Source organism: Carassius gibelio, chromosome A6 (assembly GCF_023724105.1).
Source record: "Carassius gibelio isolate Cgi1373 ecotype wild population from Czech Republic chromosome A6, carGib1.2-hapl.c, whole genome shotgun sequence".
Classification (NCBI taxonomy): Eukaryota; Metazoa; Chordata; class Actinopteri; order Cypriniformes; family Cyprinidae; genus Carassius; species Carassius gibelio.
In genome coordinates, this window is record NC_068376.1 from 30,908,637 (window position 1) to 30,928,778 (window position 20,142).

The 20,142-nt window shown below is 42.2% G+C and overlaps 1 protein-coding gene and 1 long non-coding RNA gene across 12 annotated transcripts; one reads left to right on the forward strand and one right to left on the reverse strand.

Moving 5' to 3' along the window:
* Positions 1 to 343: 343 nt before the first annotated feature.
* On the reverse strand, positions 344 to 18,721 carry LOC128016065 (methyl-CpG-binding domain protein 6). Of its 6 annotated transcripts, none has more exons than XM_052600426.1 (13): positions 18,316 to 18,721; positions 17,401 to 17,576; positions 16,267 to 16,406; positions 15,611 to 15,713; positions 15,059 to 15,227; positions 12,098 to 13,987; positions 11,216 to 12,009; positions 10,498 to 10,639; positions 9,387 to 9,526; positions 5,929 to 6,567; positions 5,050 to 5,099; positions 4,914 to 4,971; positions 344 to 1,479 (listed from the first exon to the last, which is right to left on the reverse strand). In XM_052600426.1, the coding sequence occupies exons 3-13, from the start codon at positions 16,380 to 16,382 to the stop codon at positions 1,429 to 1,431; spliced, it is 4,152 nt and encodes a 1,383-aa protein (XP_052456386.1). In that variant the 5' UTR covers positions 16,383 to 16,406; positions 17,401 to 17,576; positions 18,316 to 18,721; the 3' UTR covers positions 344 to 1,428. The 6 variants fall into 6 exon arrangements, with proteins under 6 accessions (XP_052456386.1, XP_052456383.1, XP_052456384.1 ...); XM_052600423.1 differs by having other exon boundaries at positions 9,387 to 9,577; positions 11,204 to 12,009; positions 12,098 to 13,984; positions 18,316 to 18,709; XM_052600424.1 differs by having other exon boundaries at positions 9,387 to 9,577; positions 18,316 to 18,709.
* On the forward strand, positions 1,376 to 3,445 carry LOC128016066 (uncharacterized). 6 transcript variants are annotated; one of them, XR_008184063.1, is made up of 4 exons: positions 1,376 to 1,522; positions 1,673 to 1,733; positions 2,254 to 2,277; positions 3,180 to 3,272. It is a non-coding gene; the product is annotated as an uncharacterized LOC128016066 (long non-coding RNA). The 6 variants fall into 6 exon arrangements; XR_008184065.1 differs by lacking the exon at positions 2,254 to 2,277 and adding an exon at positions 2,462 to 2,485; XR_008184066.1 differs by lacking the exon at positions 2,254 to 2,277 and adding an exon at positions 2,532 to 2,555.
* Positions 18,722 to 20,142: the final 1,421 nt, after the last annotated feature.

The following is a 20,142-nucleotide window of genomic DNA, read 5'->3' on the forward strand; positions in this document are numbered from 1 at the left end:
TTGTAAATTGAACATTTTTGTACATTTGTTTTTGTATTTTTGGAGAATTTTTAAATCGATTTCATTTTTATGGCTTTGTATATTTAGAATGAAGTTTTGTAAAAAAAAAGTTTACATTTTTGTAAATTATTTTTTTATAAAACTGATTTCAAGTGTTAATAGTTAACTATTTTAACATGATCTATGAACTACTTCTAAAGCTTTTATTAATATTAGTTGATGCGAAACAATTTCAATATTTTAGAAAAATCTAAAGTTGTATTTCTTACATTGATTTACTGATGAACTATTACTGCTGCTTTGAAACACGGTGTAAAAAGCACTAAAAGAATCAGAAGAGAACTTTCATCATTTAAAATGGTTTAATTTGTTAAATAAAGAAAAAAAAAATCAACTCCCAATAAAAAAGTAAATGCTACTTGTTCACAATTCTCAAAGTATTTTCTTTACAAATCAAACATGAATATGAGAAAGGAAAGGTTTCTCTGCAGGAGAAATATTTTACAAATTGATAATTTTTTCCTAAAAAAGGTGTACAAAATAAAATACTAAAACTGTACATATATACATAATTTCAATAGTAAAATTGCATAATCAGCCTCAGTATTAAATCATTATTTTAAATATTCAGTAATATTCTTGTGCCTGTGTTGATGAGCTCTGTGCAGATCCACGACTAAAGGCCCTAAAACCTACAGACACACTCCTGTAACACACACACACACACACACACACACACACATACATACTCACAGAAAAAAAAATATATATACGGCCCTGCAAAGACAAAACATGGAGTGAAGAGAGAGAATTGGTCTGACGTGTTTGGAGAAGTGTGGACTACTGAATGAGTCTGGGGCTGAAAAAGTTTCATGAGGTGCATTATGGGTAATAAAATGATAACATGAGTCATTTGGTCTGAGGACAGAACAGATTCAGCGTCCAAGGGACACCTAAACCAGCATCTGGAGTGCTGTGGATTATTGTGATGTTTTTATCAGACTCTCATTCTGACGGCACCCATTCACTGCAGAGCATCCATTGATGAGACACTGATGCAATGCTGCATTTCTCCAAACCTGAAGAAGACACAAACTCATCCTGATCTCAGATGAACTGAAGGTGAGAACATTTACAGCTCATTGTAATCTTGGCCAGAACGATTCCTTTACATCGGCGCTGTCAATCACACTGGACCTCATTAATTAAACACAAGAAGCAGAAGTAACGGAGTTAACAAACGATAACTATTCCTGAACCAACACAACAATTTCTCAACAGTTATCATTGGTTGCTTGGTAACTGTTTAAAAATGTAACAATGTAACATCAGTCGTGGAGCAGCGAATCACAAAGACTCTTCAGAGTGCGGCTCAGACGGTGTTGCCGTGGAAACAGTGCTGGTGTTGGCTGGACAGTACGGCCGGCTTTATCGGACGACACGGCGTCTCTTCCCTCTGACGGGTCTGGACAGCGTTTTCTGGATCACAACACAAACACGAGTTACTGCGGCTCAGTGTGAGGTGTGCGCGAGGTGTGTGCGATGGTTGTCTGAGGTGTCCGCGGGGTGTGTGTGAGAGAAGTGTGTGTATGAGGTGTGCGCGGGGTGTGTGTGAGAGAAGTGTGTGTATGAGGTGTGCGCGGGGTGTGTGTGAGAGAAGTGTGTGTATGAGGTGTGCGCGGGGTGTGTGTGAGAGAAGTGTGTGTATGAGGTGTGCGCGGGGTGTGTCTGAGGTGTGCGTGGTGTGTATGAGGTATGTTTGCCTGGTGTGTATGAGGTGTGTATGAGGTGTGTTTGCGTGGTGTGTCTGAGGTGTGTGTGTGGTGTGTATGAGGTGTGTTTGCGTGGTGTGTATGAGGTGTGTATGAGGTGTGTTTGCGTGGTGTGTATGAGGTGTGTTTGCGTGGTGTGTATGAGGTGTGTTTGCGTGGTGTGTATGAGGTGTGTTTGCGTGGTGTGTATGAGGTGTGTTTGCGTGGTGTGTATGAGGTGTGTTTGCGTGGTGTGTATGAGGTGTGTTTGCGTGGTGTGTATGAGGTGTGTTTGCGTGGTGTGTATGAGGTGTGTTTGCGTGGTGTGTATGAGGTGTGTTTGCGTGGTGTGTATGAGGTGTGTTTGCGTGGTGTGTATGAGGTGTGTTTGCGTGGTGTGTATGAGGTGTGTTTGCGTGGTGTGTATGAGGTGTGTTTGCGTGGTGTGTATGAGGTGTGTTTGCGTGGTGTGTATGAGGTGTGTTTGCGTGGTGTGTATGAGGTGTGTTTGCGTGGTGTGTATGAGGTGTGTGTGTGGTGTGTATGAGGTGTGTTTGCGTGGTGTGTATGAGGTGTGTTTGCGTGGTGTGTATGAGGTGTGTGTGTGGTGTGTATGAGGTGTGTGTGTGGTGTGTATGAGGTGTGTGTGTGGTGTGTATGAGGTGTGTTTGCGTGGTGTGTATGAGGTGTGTTTGCGTGGTGTGTATGAGGTGTGTTTGCGTGGTGTGTATGAGGTGTGTGTGTGGTGTGTATGAGGTGTGTTTGCGTGGTGTGTATGAGGTGTGTTTGCGTGGTGTGTATGAGGTGTGTGTGTGGTGTGTATGAGGTGTGTATGTTTGCGTGGTGTGTATGAGGTGTGTTTGCTTGCGTGGTGTGTATGAGGTGTGTTTGCGTGGTGTGTATGAGGTGTGTTTGCGTGGTGTGTATGAGGTATGTTTGCGTGGTGTGTATGAGGTGTGTTTGCGTGGTGTGTATGAGGTGTGTGTGTGGTGTGTATGAGGTGTGTTTGCGTGGTGTGTATGAGGTGTGTTTGCGTGGTGTGTATGAGGTGTGTTTGCGTGGTGTGTATGAGGTGTGTTTGCGTGGTGTGTATGAGGTGTGTTTGCGTGGTGTGTATGAGGTGTGTTTGCGTGGTGTGTATGAGGTGTGTTTGCGTGGTGTGTATGAGGTGTGTTTGCGTGGTGTGTATGAGGTGTGTTTGCGTGGTGTGTCTGAGGTGTGTTTGCGTGGTGTGTATGAGGTGTGTGTGTGGTGTGTATGAGGTGTGTTTGCGTGGTGTGTATGAGGTGTGTTTGCGTGGTGTGTATGAGGTGTGTTTGCGTGGTGTGTATGAGGTGTGTTTGCGTGGTGTGTATGAGGTGTGTTTGCGTGGTGTGTATGAGGTGTGTTTGCGTGGTGTGTATGAGGTGTGTGTGTGGTGTGTATGAGGTGTGTGTGTGGTGTGTATGAGGTGTGTGTGTGGTGTGTATGAGGTGTGTTTGCGTGGTGTGTATGAGGTGTGTGTGTGGTGTGTATGAGGTGTGTATGAGGTGTGTTTGCGTGGTGTGTATGAGGTGTGTTTGCGTGGTGTGTATGAGGTGTGTTTGCGTGGTGTGTATGAGGTGTGTGTGTGGTGTGTATGAGGTGTGTGTGTGGTGTGTATGAGGTGTGTTTGCGTGGTGTGTATGAGGTGTGTGTGTGGTGTGTATGAGGTGTGTATGAGGTGTGTTTGCGTGGTGTGTATGAGGTGTGTTTGCGTGGTGTGTATGAGGTGTGTTTGCGTGGTGTGTATGAGGTGTGTTTGCGTGGTGTGTATGAGGTGTGTGTGTGGTGTGTATGAGGTGTGTTTGCGTGGTGTGTATGAGGTGTGTGTGTGGTGTGTATGAGGTGTGTTTGCGTGGTGTGTATGAGGTGTGTGTGTGGTGTGTATGAGGTGTGTTTGCGTGGTGTGTATGAGGTGTGTTTGCGTGGTGTGTATGAGGTGTGTTTGCGTGGTGTGTATGAGGTGTGTTTGCGTGGTGTGTCTGAGGTGTGTTTGCGTGGTGTGTCTGAGGTGTGTGTGTGTGGTGTGTATGAGGTGTGTGTGTGGTGTGTATGAGGTGTGTGTGTGGTGTGTATGAGGTGTGTTTGCGTGGTGTGTATGAGGTGTGTTTGCGTGGTGTGTATGAGGTGTGTTTGCGTGGTGTGTATGAGGTGTGTTTGCGTGGTGTGTATGAGGTGTGTTTGCGTGGTGTGTATGAGGTGTGTGTGTGGTGTGTATGAGGTGTGTTTGCGTGGTGTGTATGAGGTGTGTGTGTGGTGTGTATGAGGTGTGTTTGCGTGGTGTGTCTGAGGTGTGTTTGCGTGGTGTGTATGAGGTGTGTTTGCGTGGTGTGTCTGAGGTGTGTTTGCGTGGTGTGTCTGAGGTGTGTTTGCGTGGTGTGTCTGAGGTGTGTGTGTGTGGTGTGTATGAGGTGTGTTTGCGTGGTGTGTATGAGGTGTGTTTGCGTGGTGTGTATGAGGTGTGTGTGTGGTGTGTATGAGGTGTGTGTGTGGTGTGTATGAGGTGTGTTTGCGTGGTGTGTATGAGGTGTGTTTGCGTGGTGTGTATGAGGTGTGTTTGCGTGGTGTGTATGAGGTGTGTTTGCGTGGTGTGTATGAGGTGTGTTTGCGTGGTGTGTATGAGGTGTGTGTGTGGTGTGTGTTTGCGGGGTGTGTATGAGGTGTGTTTGCGTGGTGTGTATGAGGTGTGTGTGTGGTGTGTGTTTGCGGGGTGTATGTCTGAGGTGTGTGTGCGGGGTTTGCACAGGGTTTGTCTGAGGTGTGTGTGTGGTGTGCATGAGATGTTTGCGGGGTGTGTCTGACGTGTGTCTGAGGTGTGCGCGGTTTTACAAAGGGAACAAAGGGCCATTTTATTTGTCCTGTGTTTAAAGTATTCCCATACTTTTGATAACAGTGGTCTCTGTTTTTGTGATAGAATGCAACTTTCTCCATTCCCAGTATGCCATTACGTACTAAACAAACAGTGTGACGCGTCGACGCATTTCACGCACGTCGACGTATTTTTGTAGTCGACGTAATCGATGACGTCGACGCGTTGTTGCAGCACTAGTGTGCGGGATGTGTCTGACGTGTGTATGAGATGTGTGCGGGGTGTGTGTGAGAGAAGTGTGTGTGTGTGTGTGAGTCACACGTTTGACTCACCGTCGGCTCCTCGATGATGCGGTCGATGCCGTCTTCCAGCGTTGCTCCTCTCCGCAGTCTGACAGAAGAAGAAGAGGAGAGTAAAACACTTCACAAGCGTCAACGAACGTGTTGAGTTCTGGAGCGATGCACTTACGACTGTTTCCTCTTGCGCCCCCTTCTGGCTCCTGTGTGCACATCTGCAGTCTGAGTTCAGACAGAAGAGAAAGAAGGGAAAGAAACACTAGTAGTTCAGTGTACAGTATACATTATTATAATTATAATAATAACAATAATCTTATATTGTTTTGAAACATAAAACTATTAAAACTTAAAAGCAATTTAAAGCTAAATAGAAAATTATATATAAATATGATAAGCACAAAATAATTACAAACTAAAATATGAAAAGTAATTAAAAAACTAAAAATATTATTAAAACTTAGTGAAAATAAAGCAACGTAAAGTTGAATAGGAAAATAAAAAATGAATAAAAATGACAGAGGCACAACTAAATTACAAAATAATAGACTGGGGGGAAAAAAGCAGCTTACGCCTAAATACAAATATTAAAAAAAATAATAATAAAAATAGGAAAAGCTAAGAAACTTACCAAAATGTTAAAATTAACCAAATATAAATATATATATATATATATATTTTTAGAAAAATAATAAAATGTAAATTAAGCTGTTATTGTCACCACATGACCTTATTAATCCATCTTAATAATCTTATTAATCATAAAAATTACAAACTTAAAACTTAATAATTCAGGGCTAAATAGAAATATAAAAAAAATAAAAATGACAAGTACACAACATAAATCACAAAAATTCAACTGAAAAAAATAAAGCTAAATATAAATATTAAAAATACATAAAAATGATATAAACTAATTGCAAAATTACTAAAATAATGAAAATAAAAAAGCAATGTACAGCTAAACAGAAAAATAAATTGAAATCTAAAAATAAAAATAAAAGCCAATTCAAATTAAGAATAAATACTCTGATAGTATATAAAAATCACTCACTCTGACTTGCTCAGCGTCTCTGATGTCCTCAGCAGCGTCTCTGAAGCTCTCGCCCGGACTCAAATATCCCTGTGGTCTCCGTCCCTCCTCCTCCTCGTCTTCATCATGTCCTCGTCCCTGCGCTCCGGAGCCGATCCCGTTGCTGTAGAGGCACACTTCAGTCGAGCCGTCGGTCTTGGCCTCCTCCAGAGCGTCGTCTGCTGCTGGTTTGCAGGGCGGCGGTGTGGACGGGTCCTCGCTGGGTTTGGGCGTCCCGCGGGCCGGGGACTGGGAATGGGACTGAGCTGTGTCCATGCCGAGGCGGGACAGATCCGGGTTGTGGAGGGAGCAGGCGCGGCGTGGACTGAGGGACGGTGGGGCGCTGGTCTGCTGGAGGAGCGGCTGGAGCTCGGGGTACGACAGCGGGGTCGAGTCAGAGCCTCGCTCGCTCACCTGCAGGAAGGACGTGTAGATAGTGTCCATGAAGGAGCCGTACGGGTCAAAGAGTCCCGGACCGGAGCCCGTGGAGGACTCTCTCTGCTGGAGCGGGTCGAGCAGGGAATCCTGGGACATCGGAGCCGAGGGAAGCACTTCCTGTGACAGAGACGTCTCATGCAGAGCCTCAGGCTTCTCTCCCATGATCCCCGGCGCCATCGTCAGCTGGGAATGAGAACATTAACACTGACCGATTCATGTCTCGCATGATTTTTAACAATTTTACAGTGAAATAGAAAATGGGGCTCAACGTATGAATTTCTTGAATATTAAAACAAATGTAAAAAAAATATATTGATTCCATAATGGATCCATTAAAAAAAAAAAAAAAAAAAAAAAATTTAATTATATATATATATACAGTATTGTTCAAAATAATAGCAGTACAATGTGACTAACCAGAATAATCAAGGTTTTTAGTATATTTTTTATTGCTACGTGGCAAACAAGTTACCAGTAGGTTCAGTAGATTGTCAGAAAACAAACAAGACCCAGCATTCATGATATGCACGCTCTTAAGGCTGTGACATTGGGCAATTAGTTGAATTAGTTGAAAGGGAGGTGTTCAAAAAATAGCAGTGTCTACCTTTGACTGTACAAACTCAAAACTATTTTGTACAAACATTTTTTCTTCTGGGATTTAGCAATCCTGTGAATCACTAAACTAATATTTAGTTGTATGACCACAGTTTTTTAAAACTGCTTGACATCTGTGTGGCATGGAGTCAACCAACTTGTGGCACCTCTCAGCTGTTATTCCACTCCATGATTCTTTAACAACATTCCACAATTCATTCACATTTCTTGGTTTTGCTTCAGAAACAGCATTTTTGATATCACCCCACAAGTTCTCAATTGGATTAAGGTCTGGAGATTGGGCTGGCCACTCCATAACATTAATTTTGTTGGTTTGGAACCAAGACTTTGCCCGTTTACTAGTGTGTTTTGGGTCATTGTCTTGTTGAAACAACCATTTCAAGGGCATGTCCTCTTCAGCATAGGGCAACATGACCTCTTCAAGTATTTTAACATATGCAAACTGATCCATGATCCCTGGTATGCGATAAATAGGCCCAACACCATAGTAGGAGAAACATGCCCATATCATGATGCTTGCACCTCCATGCTTCACTGTCTTCACTGTGTACTGTGGCTTGAATTCAGAGTTTGGGGGTCGTCTCACAAACTGCCTGTGGCCCTTGGACCCAAAAAGAACAATTTTACTCTCATCAGTCCACAAAATGTTCCTCCATTTCTCTTTAGGCCAGTTGATGTGTTCTTTGGCAAATTGTAACCTCTTCTGCACATGCCTTTTTTTTAACAGAGGGACTTTGCGGGGGATTCTTGAAAATAGATTAGCTTCACACAGACGTCTTCTAACTGTCACAGTACTTACAGGTAACTCCAGACTGTCTTTGATCATCCTGGAGGTGATCATTGGCTGAGCCTTTGCCATTCTGGTTATTCTTCTATCCATTTTGATGGTTGTCTTCCGTTTTCTTCCACGTCTCTCTGGTTTTGCTCTCCATTTTAAGGCATTGGAGATCATTTTAGCTGAACAGCCTATCATTTTTTTGCACCTCTTTATAGGTTTTCCCCTCTCTAATCAACTTTTTAATCAAAGTACGCTGTTCTTCTGAACAATGTCTTGAACGACCCATTTTCCTCAGCTTTCAAATGCATGTTCAACAAGTGTTGGCTTCATCCTTAAATAGGGGCCACCTGATTCACACCTGTTTCTTCACAAAATTGATGACCTCAGTGATTGAATGCCACACTGCTATTTTTTTGAACACACCCCTTTCAACTAATTCAACTAATTGCCCAATTGCACAGCCTTAAGAGCGTGCATATCATGAATGCTGGGTCTTGTTTGTTTTCTGACAATCTACTGAACCTACTGGTAACTTGTTTGCCACGTAGCAATAAAAAAATATACGAAAAACCTTGATTATTCTGGTTAGTCACATTGTACTGCTATTATTTTGAACAATACTGTATATATATATATATATATTAAAAAATCAGTGAGACTTAAATGTTTTTTTTTTTTTTTTTTTTACGATCTCTTCTCATTCAAGAGTGCATTTTTTATCAAAAATACAGAAGAAAAAAATCAGTTATCTTGCAAAATGTTATTGCAATATAAGATGATGGTTTCTATTTTAATATCCTTAAAATACAATTTCTGTGATGCTCTGCTGTATTTTATATTCCTCCAGTCTTCAGTGTCACATGATCTTCAGAAATCATGAAAATATACTGATTTACTATGCTAAATATGCTTTTTGGATTCCTTGATGAATACTAAAGTTCAAAAGAACAGCATTTATCCAAAATATATTAAAAAAATTCTAACAATATAAATCTTTGCTATCAACTCTTAAAAAAGTAACACATCCTTGCTGAATACGTTTACATTTCTTTAAAATAATAATGAAAATATACTGGCCCCAAACTTTTGAACTCTAGTGTATATGTTTAGAAAAGATTTCTATTTTTAAATAAATGCTCATGTTTTTTTTTACTTTGTAGTCATCAAAGAATCCTGAAAAAGGCATCACAAATTCCAAAAACAGCAGCACAACATTGATAATAAATCAGTATATTATTCTGATTTCTGAAGATCATGTGACACTGAAGACTGGAGGAATGATGCTGAAAATACACAGAAATAAATTACAGTTTAACAGAGATTCACACAGAAAACAACTGTTTTACATTGCAATGATATTTAATAACTTTTACTGTATTTTTGAACAAATAAATGCAGCCTCAGTGAGCAGAAGAGACTTCTTCTAAAGACATAAAAAGTGAAGAATGTACAGGGTAACTAACAGATTCTGGATCTGACAGTAACGGTCTTGGAGTCTGTGAAAGGTGCTGCAGATCGTGGCATGATGAACCTCTCTGAACTCGTGGCTTGTGAAGCACTGATCTCTCAGGTGTGTAGAGTGATGTCTGCTGGCGGTGTGTGAGTTTACCTGCAGGCAGGTGAGCGGGTTGAGCCCTGTCTGGTTCGGTGTGAGCGGGACGCTCAGAGACTGGCCCTGAGGCAGCAGCAGCGCTCCGGCTCCCAATAAACCCTGAAGACCGTTGATGTTCCCCAGAGCTGCGAGCTCACCTGAGCACCATCCGAGAGAAACACCATCAGCAGCAGCAGCTCTTACTGATGCTTATTCATTAAGAACCAAATTACAAGAACAACATTAGTAGCAGGGCTGGGCGATTTTTACGATTTTTCCAATTAATTCGAATTCAATGTTTTGCCACGATTGTATTTTTATAAATCAGGGAATCATGACTTTTAATTCACCAAACGTTAGAATTAGACTCTTTGACAAAATGGCAACAGTAAAGAGAAAAGAATGATCAAATTGCATGTCGACGCATGTCCTTGGCACACAGTATCTACTTTTGTGTTGATAAAGATGCAACGCAGACAGTGGAATAAAAAATTGGGAGTTTGCTTTTTTTTTTTACTTGGGCGCTGTGTTAGAAAGCGGTTTCATGCATGAGACACTGTACAAGTGAGACATTCGTCTAAGATGTAGTTTAGATAATTTCTGCAAAGATATTTAACAAGTTATGTTTAACATTTACATCATGTGTTGCACTCGAAATATAAATTTCTTTATAGAGGGTTAATAAAAAAAAAAAGTTACTTGGATCTTCTCCTAGTTACATTTTCAAGCTGAATAGCTAAAAAATATAAATTTTTCTAAGCAAAATAAAAATCAATATCGACTGATATGAAAGAAGAAAATCTTGATTTTGTTGGGCCATATCGCCTAGCCCTACCCAAATTATGCACAACATTTTTTTTAAGTGTTGTGGAGATGAACAGAACAGCAGAGAATCGAACTAGAAGGAAACTACTAGTGCTTGTTTAACTGTTATTTGAAAGGTATAATGTAACAATGAATTGATAAGATTTGTAATAACTGTATTTACAATTATTCAGGAGATTGCACAATGCATTATAAGGTGCATTGCAAGGCATAATTAATGCATTCAAATTAATTTTATAATACATTATACATAAAGGCTTTAAGTAAAGTGTTACCACATTTTTTTTTTTATTGATCCACTTACCAAGAACCCCAGGGGCGAGCAGAGGCGGCAGGAAATGATGTGTCTGGGTGTTGTTCTTGTCCTGTTCGGCCAGGGGGTCACACACTTCCTGTCCCGTGCTGGACACCGAGGTAGAAACTAGAGCTGGGCTGGACAGAGTCCCCTACAGCCACACAGATTCATATATGTATTGCACTAGATGCATGCACTCGGATCTCAAAACAAAAGGTACAACTCGTAAAACAAGGACTCCCAACCTTTATCAGGTGAATTCCCTGATATTTAACTCCTGACATTTTTTTTTATGAGTTTGTAACAACATAAGGGTTAATGATGACTATTTAGAATTTTGGGTGAACTATACCTTTAGCATTTTTTTTGCAGTGTCTCAATTTCATGACAATTAACCACATTTTCAAAAGTGCAAAAAAAATTTTTTTTAATATTTAATTACAATTATATTTACAATCTACAAGAGATTGGGAGTTTAAATGCGCAATACTGTCATGAAGATAATGCTACAATTAAAATAATATAATGTCCAATCCTTTTGATTTTAAGGTAAACCCCAACCCTGTCAATTATTTTTCTAGTTTTTATCAAATTAAACCCATGCACTTCCACGATTACCACTAGGGGCAGAACACCTGGTTGGGAACCCCTGTCATTGTAAACAGAAGCATCAGTTGGAAGCATGCAGACGGTATGGGCACATGTAGCGAAGTACCTGTGCGTGTACCTGAGAATTAGGCGGGGGGGATAGTGCGTGGCTGGGTAGGGGTTCGGTCTGGGCGAGAGCTGCGGCCAGCAGAGCGGGGTTGAGGGACAGGAAGGTGGGAGGGGGTGGAGTGAGGGAGGTGGAAAAAAGTAGTGACTGGCCGTCTGCGCTGGGAGCTAGAGTTTGAAGAGCCTCCAGGAGCCCCGGCCCCATCAGGACCGAGTCCAGCAGAGCGGTCTTCTCCAGGGACACTCCGTCCGCAAAGACCTGCTGCAGTGTAGGAAGCTCCAGGTTGAGCGCTGGTAGTGGCAACATGGCAGCCGGGTTCTGGCTGAGCAGCAATGAAGCCATGAGGAGGGCTTGAAGCCCAGGGGTTTTTTCACTACCTTCTAGTCCTGCAACAGGGGGAAGCGGTGCAGCAGATCCTGGCGGATTTAACAGGTTCATGAGGTTGAGAGGAAGCTCGCCCTGGTTTAGGATATTGAGAGGAGAGCCCTGGTTTAGGATGGCACTGGCTGGCTGTCCCTGCTGGGCACCGCTGGGCGCTGAAGGTTGGCTCCCTGTCCAAACCCCTAAAGGCAGGGAGCCAAGGAAAGGGGGCAGCAGGGAAGGCAGACCCGCATTGGTGGAAAGAAGCTGGAGGAGCTGTTCTTGAGACATGAAGGGGAAAGCCTCTGCAAGGGAAACAGCAGGGTCGGTTGAGGGAATAGAAAGGTCGGAAGAAGAGGCATTGGGCAGAGAGAGGCTGTGGTCCGGCTCACAGCCACCCAGCAATCTTGTGTCCGAGTCCAGCTGATCCATTGCCTCTACAGGACCTGCCGAGAAAATACAAGTGTAAAACAGACCACCCAAACCACATTTAGTGTAAAAATTCCCCAAGAAACAAAAGATAAGAAGTCTCACCTTTACTTTCCACAGCTTGGTTGTGGTTTGACTGGTTAATTTGGTAGGTACTGTTGTCAGGACAACTCTCTGTTGTTTTGGGTCCACAACCTTTCTCCAGGAATTGGGGAAAGAATGTTGAGGACATCTGGTTCATCATGCTCAGAATTGAACTGTTGAGGTCTGGCGTTGTGCCCGTGTGGGGCTGGCTCAAGTTCAGGATGGCGTTGCTGGAGGTTGTTTTGAGGTTCATGGTTGTCTCGTCACCCATCAAAGGAAAAGGTTGGGATGGGGGTCGCTGGATAGAAGGTTCTGGCATGGGCACTGTACTTTGGGGTTGAGGTTGAGGGGTGGGGTTGAGTAAACGTAATGTGGACTGCATGTCGCATTGGGGCGTCTGTGGAGTTATTGGTCTCGGTGAAGAAGGCAATGTGTTTGTGTGCCTGTTGCCAGGCATGGCAGTTGCGCCGCTGGATTGCTGGGTTGCGCTTTGCGCACTTTGCATGCTTAGAAACTGCAGCAGGGCGGAAAGGGGCTGGGATGGAGATGGGGAGGAAAGTGGGAGGGAATTAGCAATTCCTGGCTTCCTGTCTTCCTCCGAATCCTGCAACCTGGAGGCATTTGGAGGAGCGACAGGTAGCCGGTGGTTGTCTAAGTGAGGTACGAGAGGAGAAGGTGGCAAAAGGCATGGGGAGATCAGCAGTGGCGGCCCGGTGAGATCTCCTGTGTTCCGAACTAAATGCGAGTCCTTGAGCATGCTCAAAACGGTGGGTGAGCGCCTCTGGCGTGTGCGCCGCAAATTTTTCTCAACAACAGCAGGGGATGCCGGGGAAGGGGAGTGCGGAAGCAACAGGGCTGTTAGGGACTGTGCTCTGGCGGAAGTGGGGTGGACGCTACTGTTTAAAGTGCTAATCAATACCTTTGACTGCTGTTCCATATCCAAGCCCGTAAGAGGGAGTGAGGCCAGCGCATCGGCTGCATTGAGCTGAGTTTTCTGGTTGGCCAGCTGGGCTTTGGCGGCCGCAGAGAGGAGGCTGCTGGCCGGGAAAGAGTTATTGAGGTGGCCCTTTTGCCGGGCCTTCTGTTGGTTGAGAATCTGTCCTAGTGGAAGGCCAAGCAGTTCTGGAGCTTGAGCAGTACTCAGTCCATTCCTCTTGTCGCCTGCATTGGGATGCACCAACGATGCGGCTTGTGACGTCTGATAGTTGCTAGAATTAGCACCGGAGCTTGTGTTGGAGGTATTACAGTCTTTGTAGTGCTGCAGGATGCCCTCCAAGCGACTACACGGACTGGCAGGTGCAGGAGGAAGCTTGGGAGAGGAGCAAGGTATGGTGGACTGCAACGATTTGCCTCCCTGAATGAAGACGGACCCTTGGGCCCCGTGTTCTGAGAGCGAGGACGTCGAAGAGTGGCGAGAGCATTGGTGGGGTGAGAAAGTGTCCAAGGTACGTGAGGGTGACAGAGGAGAGGGCGACTTAGCACTCGCTCCCTGGGAATGTGGCAGAGCTGCTCCACCACTCAGGGCTAAGGATGAAGAGGGGGATAAGGAATAAGAACTGGATGGGTCTGGAGGATGCGTGTTTACACCTGGTTTTACACTGTTAGGAGAAGCAGGGTTGTGTATTGTCCTTTGCGGTGGATGAGGGCTCCACTGCTGCTTCGCGTAACCAGGCATAGAGCCCACTGGCGTTTGAGATTTCTTTAAAGGTGAACCCTGTTCTGGATGCCGAGAAATAGAGGCAAGGCTAACAGAACCATTTTGCAGTACAGAACGGGGAGAGGACAGAGGAAAGCCAATGTTGGATTTGGGTTGGTTGTGTCTTGGCTGAGGGTAAGTGCAGTGGGCGCCGTCTCTATGAGCCACCATTGATCCACTCGGCTCTCTGCTGTCCACGGAGCATACAACACCTCCTTAAACAAAACAATCAGACAATACAACTCACCTTGCTGAAGAAAGCTCAACTTAAAAGACCGATGCCTATGAAAAGTATTTTTCCAAAAAATCCCAATCTAATCGGTCTTATAAAAATGCCATTGCATATTATGAATGTTTTTGGTTCTTTAATCAACTGCTTTGGTTGCTCTTACATTTAGCTGACGCTTTTATCCAAAGCGACTTACAATTGCTATATATGTCAGAGGTCGCACGCCTCTGGAGCAACTAGGGGTTAAGTGTCTTGCTCAGGGACACATTGGTGTCTCACAGTGGATTCGAACCCGTCTTATCCACTGCGCCAACATCACTCCTCTTTTTTTAAGTTGCTTTAGATGACAGCATCTCCTAACTGCATAAATGCAAATGTATATTTTAGGAATTTAAAACTCAATCAAAGAGGGTTACCATTTCAAATTAGGTTTCAAGAGTAATTGACTTTAAACTAAACTTAACTTTGATCTCAGACAACAGAAGCTTCTTCCAGTTGGCTTCAATGTCTCAGAAATGCCTTCTGGCAAACTTTAGCTGATATCTTTTAACAATGACTTTCTTTTTGCAAATCTTCTATAACGTTGTGACTAGTGGAACAACAATGAAACATTTTATCAATGACACATTTTTAAGTCCACTGTGTTTCAAACGTGGAAAAAACTCCAAGGGGTTGGTGAATACTTTCATAGGCACTGCATATCATACTCTGATTTGGCTAGAAACGTTTTTAAGGGGAAACAGTGGTTGCAGTTTAGTTTACAAGTTAAATAACTGAAAATACAGAGAACTGGAAACTGAAGACAAACTATGAGTTACTGCACACTGTAGTCAAATGTAATAATTTGAATAAGTAACATTTGGTCACAATCTGTAGAGAATAACCTTTACTCCAAAAGAACAACCGTGGTCACATACTGTAATTTACTTAAAGCAATGTTCTGGGTTCATAAATGTTAAGCTCATTGCTTCATATTTTGGAACAACGTGTTGTTTTTAAATGTGCTTTTAAATAAAAAATAATGTGTTGGAATAACGTGTGTATAAAGATGCAGTACCTGTGGCTTGAGCCGGCGAGGAAAGATGGGAGGGCTGCATGCTTTGGCATAACGCCGCCATGGCATCAACTTTCCTGCGATGGTTACAGAGTTTGGTCATGTCTTCCTCTATTTTCCCTGACTGATGACCAGGAGCTTGGACCATCGCCGCAGGGTCAAAATTAAAGACCTGCATGAATTTAAAAAGACAATGCATTTATTTTTAAATGCATGCAATAAAGTTGTGTTTAAAACTGTACAAAAACTATACAATATGCAATAGTCATACAGTACACAGTAAGCAAACTTTTTTTGTATGCATGGAATTACCTGGATGACATTTGCCAAAACATTTCCAGTGTAACAAATAAATCAATATTAATAATTTATGCATTTGGATTAAGCAGACGCTTTTATTCAAAGCGACTTACATTGCATAAAAGCTTACAATTTTTTCCTAGCATGTGTTCCCTGGGATTCGAACCCCCAACCTTGCGCTTGCTAATGCAATGCTCTAGCACTTGAGCTACAGGAACGTGATAAAGTCAATATCATGAATGAGAAGGATCTCACCTTATTTGGGACTAGCGGGCACTCGAGACCACACTTACACGTGCCGTCTGTCCGCAGATACACCCTAACCTCATCCACAGATCGAAGGACTGTACCACTCGGGCTGAAGAAGAAGAAAAAGACAAAGACTGATTTGTTTGACAGCTCTATTTACACTTGGTTTGATTGCTTGGTTCGAAACAGACTTCAGTTCCAACCTCTTCCCGTGCAGACATCAATAGGTAAAATTTATTTTACATTTATTCTAAAATACGTATATGGAGATCGCACGTCATTCACAGCAGGTCTGTTTTTAAAGGATTTGTTTAAAGTTATTGTTACAATTCAATTCCACTATGGAAAAAATTAATCGGATTTTTACTTTCAGACTGTTACACTAAAGTTCTAAAGAGTCACTTTCAAAACTAGCTGATGAACAATAAAAACATTGACAGCCAATCAGAATCCAATTTAAATCTACTTTAAAGAGCACAAGCATTTAAAGCAACAGACGACAAAACTGAATGTGAATGCTTAATGCACTCGCATGTGTGTGAGGAAAGTTTGCTTGGGTGAAGCAACTTGAAAATGTTCCTTTTGTACCTTTTAGTAGCAACACTGTTCAGATTTAATCAGAACAGCAATTATGAATGACACAAAGTAAGGTGTGGACGTACCTGGTGTAAGATACAGCCCCATCTTTCACCTTCCTTTGCCAGCCAACCGGGATCTGAGCGATGAGCGACGTATCTCCATCTTTTTCTCCTGCTGCACTCTCACTGTCCCCCGTCATTTTCTGCTCACACACATCCAGCTCCTAAAGACACAAACCACTTCCAATTCAGCTTCAAACCAGATTTGATAAACCAGATTCAGTTTCAAACCTTATTTGATGAACCAGATTCAGTTTCAAAACTGATCTGATGAACCAGATTCAGTTTCAAACCAGATTTGATTAAACTGATTCGGTTTCAAGCCTGATTTTATGAATCGGATTGAGATTCAAACCAGATTTGATGAAACCGATTCAGTTTCTAGCCAGATTTGATAAACCAGATTCAGATAAAAAATTTGATTTGATTATCCAGATTTAGATTCAATCCAGATTCAGACAACATTCTGAATCAAAACAAATTTGATCACCCAATTTCAGTTTCTAACTACATTAGATGAACCATATTCATCTTCAAACAAGCTTTGCTGAACCAGATTCAGTTTTGAACCAGATTAAGATTCAAAACAGATTTGATGAACCAGGTTCAGTTTCTAGCCACATTGGATTATCCAGATTTTGATTCAAAGCAAATTTGATGACCCAGTTTCAGTTTGTAACTACATTTAACGAAGCAGATTCAGATTCAAACCAGATCTGATTATCCATATTTAGATTCAAACCAGATTTCATTAACTAGCTTTCATTTTAAATCAGTTTCAAATCAGATTTGACTCAAACTTCACACCTATTTTCAGTTGCAAAATGTGTTCACACTGCACCTAGGCTAAATACAGTTGTCACTCCACTTGAGCTTTTAATCTGTGACTATTCTGGATATAGTTTACCTTCATAGAGCACAGATGATATCATGTAGTTACAACTACATTCACATTAAATCTGTAGAGTGTGTACATCTCAGTTTTGCTTAAAAGAAAGACAACAAACAAGGGAAAATGTAGGTAGAAATTTCAAAACGCACCGTGGTTAACTTCATGTGTATTCTGTACATTTAATGAATTCATTTGTCACTCCAAAACCTGGCAATATGTACGATGTTATGACATTCTGCAACTTAGGGTGACACTTTGTGCTGTACCTTTTCATTTTTATGCAGCCTTGGTCAGCACCAATCGTGAAATACAGTCTTTGGAGGATATTTAGGCAGCATTAACGAAGCACAAAGCAATACATAGAACAAATCCGTCTTGACAAGCAATCCTCTTCTCTCAAACCGGGATGATGCTTCTATGGAAGTCTCCAGAAGTCACCAATCTGAAAATATAAAGAAAAACATATTTCAAGTGGCTTTGAAATTACTGGAGTAAAGAATATAAAAGATTTATAACTATTTTCAATACAAATATGGGTAAAATGAACCATAAAAATAAGAATTTTGACTATATTTGATCACCATATTCATGGGATCTGGCACTTAATACCATGGTAGGAGTAGAACACCAGTCTAAACACACGATACTTTTGTCAGTTTACAACTCTGACATATGGTTGACAGTAGAGTTGAACAGTGACAGTTGAAACTAATACTAAGCGCGCCAACGCAAAAATTCAAATTTAAGTGATCGAGATGATGTCACTGCCTAAAACTATATAATTTTAACGGTTTTTAATAGGGCTTAAAGGCGGGTGTTTGTGAAGCGGCTAATGTTCTGGCTTAAGCAGCGAGCTAAATAACAAACAACCCCCCAGCATAAAAGTATGCAAAGTTTCGGTAAAACTAGATCTTGAATACGAAAAGAAAACAGGAATGTATCGTTACTCACTTGAGTATCGCGCTGCTACTTTGAAACACTGTAACATTACGCGTCCTGAAGAATAAACAAACGGCTAACGTTAGCTGGCGCATACATAAACATTGTATCGTATCGCAAGCTTACTAGACACGTTATAACGCTGAGATAAATCGGTCTTGGTAACATAGCATCGGAAGCGGTCTAGTTTGTCGCGTCGCGTAGACGCACTGTTAGCTTCCTTTAGCTCGCAGGCTACGTACCTCTGTGTTTACGAAGTTTCCTGCTTCTTCTGCGCAGACTGAAGACTGAACAAGCGTCTCGACGCGTTCGTGTCGCAAATGTCGCCGTTGCTGGAGCTGTTATTAACGCTGTGTGATTTTAGCCACTTCCCCGCGTCTTCATCCCCGCGCACCATCCGAGCCGTCCTGCTTAAAAACAAAGAGCAATAACGCTCGGTTTTATTGCGCCCCTTGCATTGTCGTCCAATTTCGCGTGAATGCCGTTCTCTTCATTCAAAGCTTCGGCGCTCTCCTACGCGTCTTTACAGTGTACATAAGCGAGCGAGGGACTGATAACGCCTTTGTGGTGCTGCTTTCACTTTATCTTCCTTTCCAAGTTCCTATTTTTCCTTAGGATCCCGTGCCAAAAAAAAAAAAAAAAAAAAAACATGGCGTTTTCGTCCGCGCATGCGCAGTCGGGTCTGGAATTCCGTCCAAATTCCATGTCCGCTAGGAGGAGCGCGAGAGCTGCTCGCTGAGAAAAATAACTAGACAGACTTCTGTAGATTTGTCCCGGGATTGTTTGAGAATTATGCAATATTTGCATTATTGTAAAATAAGTATTGTCTTCACTACAGAGAGGATTTTACATTTTATTTCAGGTGTCAGGGAATTTGAGAAAATGGCCATATGTCAATAAACTCAATTATTGATATGTACCAATCTCTTCTCAATGGCCATGATTTATATAAAACAAAATCGCATTTTTTTGTTTGTGCAGTCAGTAAAAAAAATGCCATTCAAATTAATTTAAATCTTAATTTAAATTTAATCTGTAAATGCGCAATATTTGATCGAAGTGAGCGGGAGGCGAGAATATCCTGAGAGAAAGATCTTTCCGTTAGTCTTGATGATTCCACACACACACACACGCACACGCACACACGCACGCACACACACACACGCGCGCGCGTCTTTATTGGCCTTATTGTGTCAGTTAGCTGAGAAAACAAAAAAATGGTTCGCCCGTATAATTGCAGATAAAACCTACTTAGTGTGGAGGAAAGATGTAGGAAATCATATTCCGAGGAGATGTTTCTATGCTTTTGTAAAACGTATCTTCAGATCTGGGAGCAGAAATGTGATTCGCTGGCACTGTACAGAAATAAAAATCAGATCAACCTCCCACTGTGTTTAAAGCAGGTGAACTCGACAAAGTTTGGGAGTTATTAAGAGTTAAACCTGTTCGAACTTCAAAGGAATGTCGAGTAAACACAACTTTGGGGAATAAAAGCATAACCTGCCAATAGAATTACTCGCTCAGAGGTGATAACCATTAGGCAGCGGGGAGACTACACAGCAACAGCCGACCGATCGTGACGTGTTAGCGCGTCTCCGCGCGAGCGGCGCCCTGCTCCTGGAAACAGTATTTGGGCTTTCTATTCGCTAACCTCACGCGCATCCCACTTGCGCTGTTGCTAGGCAATACATTGCACGCTTTGCACCATGCAAGTTTAACTACTTAACTCTTGTGTTTGGAAGAGTTTCAGAATACTAATGAGATGAGAGCATGGTGACATCAGCTGACTGATGAGAGTTACAGGTCACCAAATCTTAATAAAATACATCATCTAAAGCAATTAAACAATTGGACCTGATAATTAAACACCTTACTCCTATCATTTATTCCTAATGATCATACAAGACCAATGGTGAGATCAACAAAGCCACAACAACAGTCTTTTCTAGGTTATAGGATTACACCCATGGTGGGAAAATACTGTCTTTAGTGTGGAGTTCAGAGTAAACCTGAAGGAGTTACAGGTCACGTGATGTTTTGAAACATGCACACTTATCTATCTAGAACCA

Coding starts and splice junctions, on each gene's coding strand:
- LOC128016065 (XM_052600421.1), bottom strand. CDS start 16,382: ATGACGGGGGACAGTGAGAGTGCAGCAGGAGAAAAAGATGGAGATACG. Junction 12,010..12,097: donor CCAAGCTGTGGAAAGTAAAG/GTGAGACTTCTT, acceptor TTTTCTCGGCAG/GTCCTGTAGAGGCAATGGAT. Junction 9,578..10,497: donor GCTCGCCCCTGGGGTTCTTG/GTAAGTGGATCA, acceptor TTAATGAATAAG/CATCAGTAAGAGCTGCTGCT.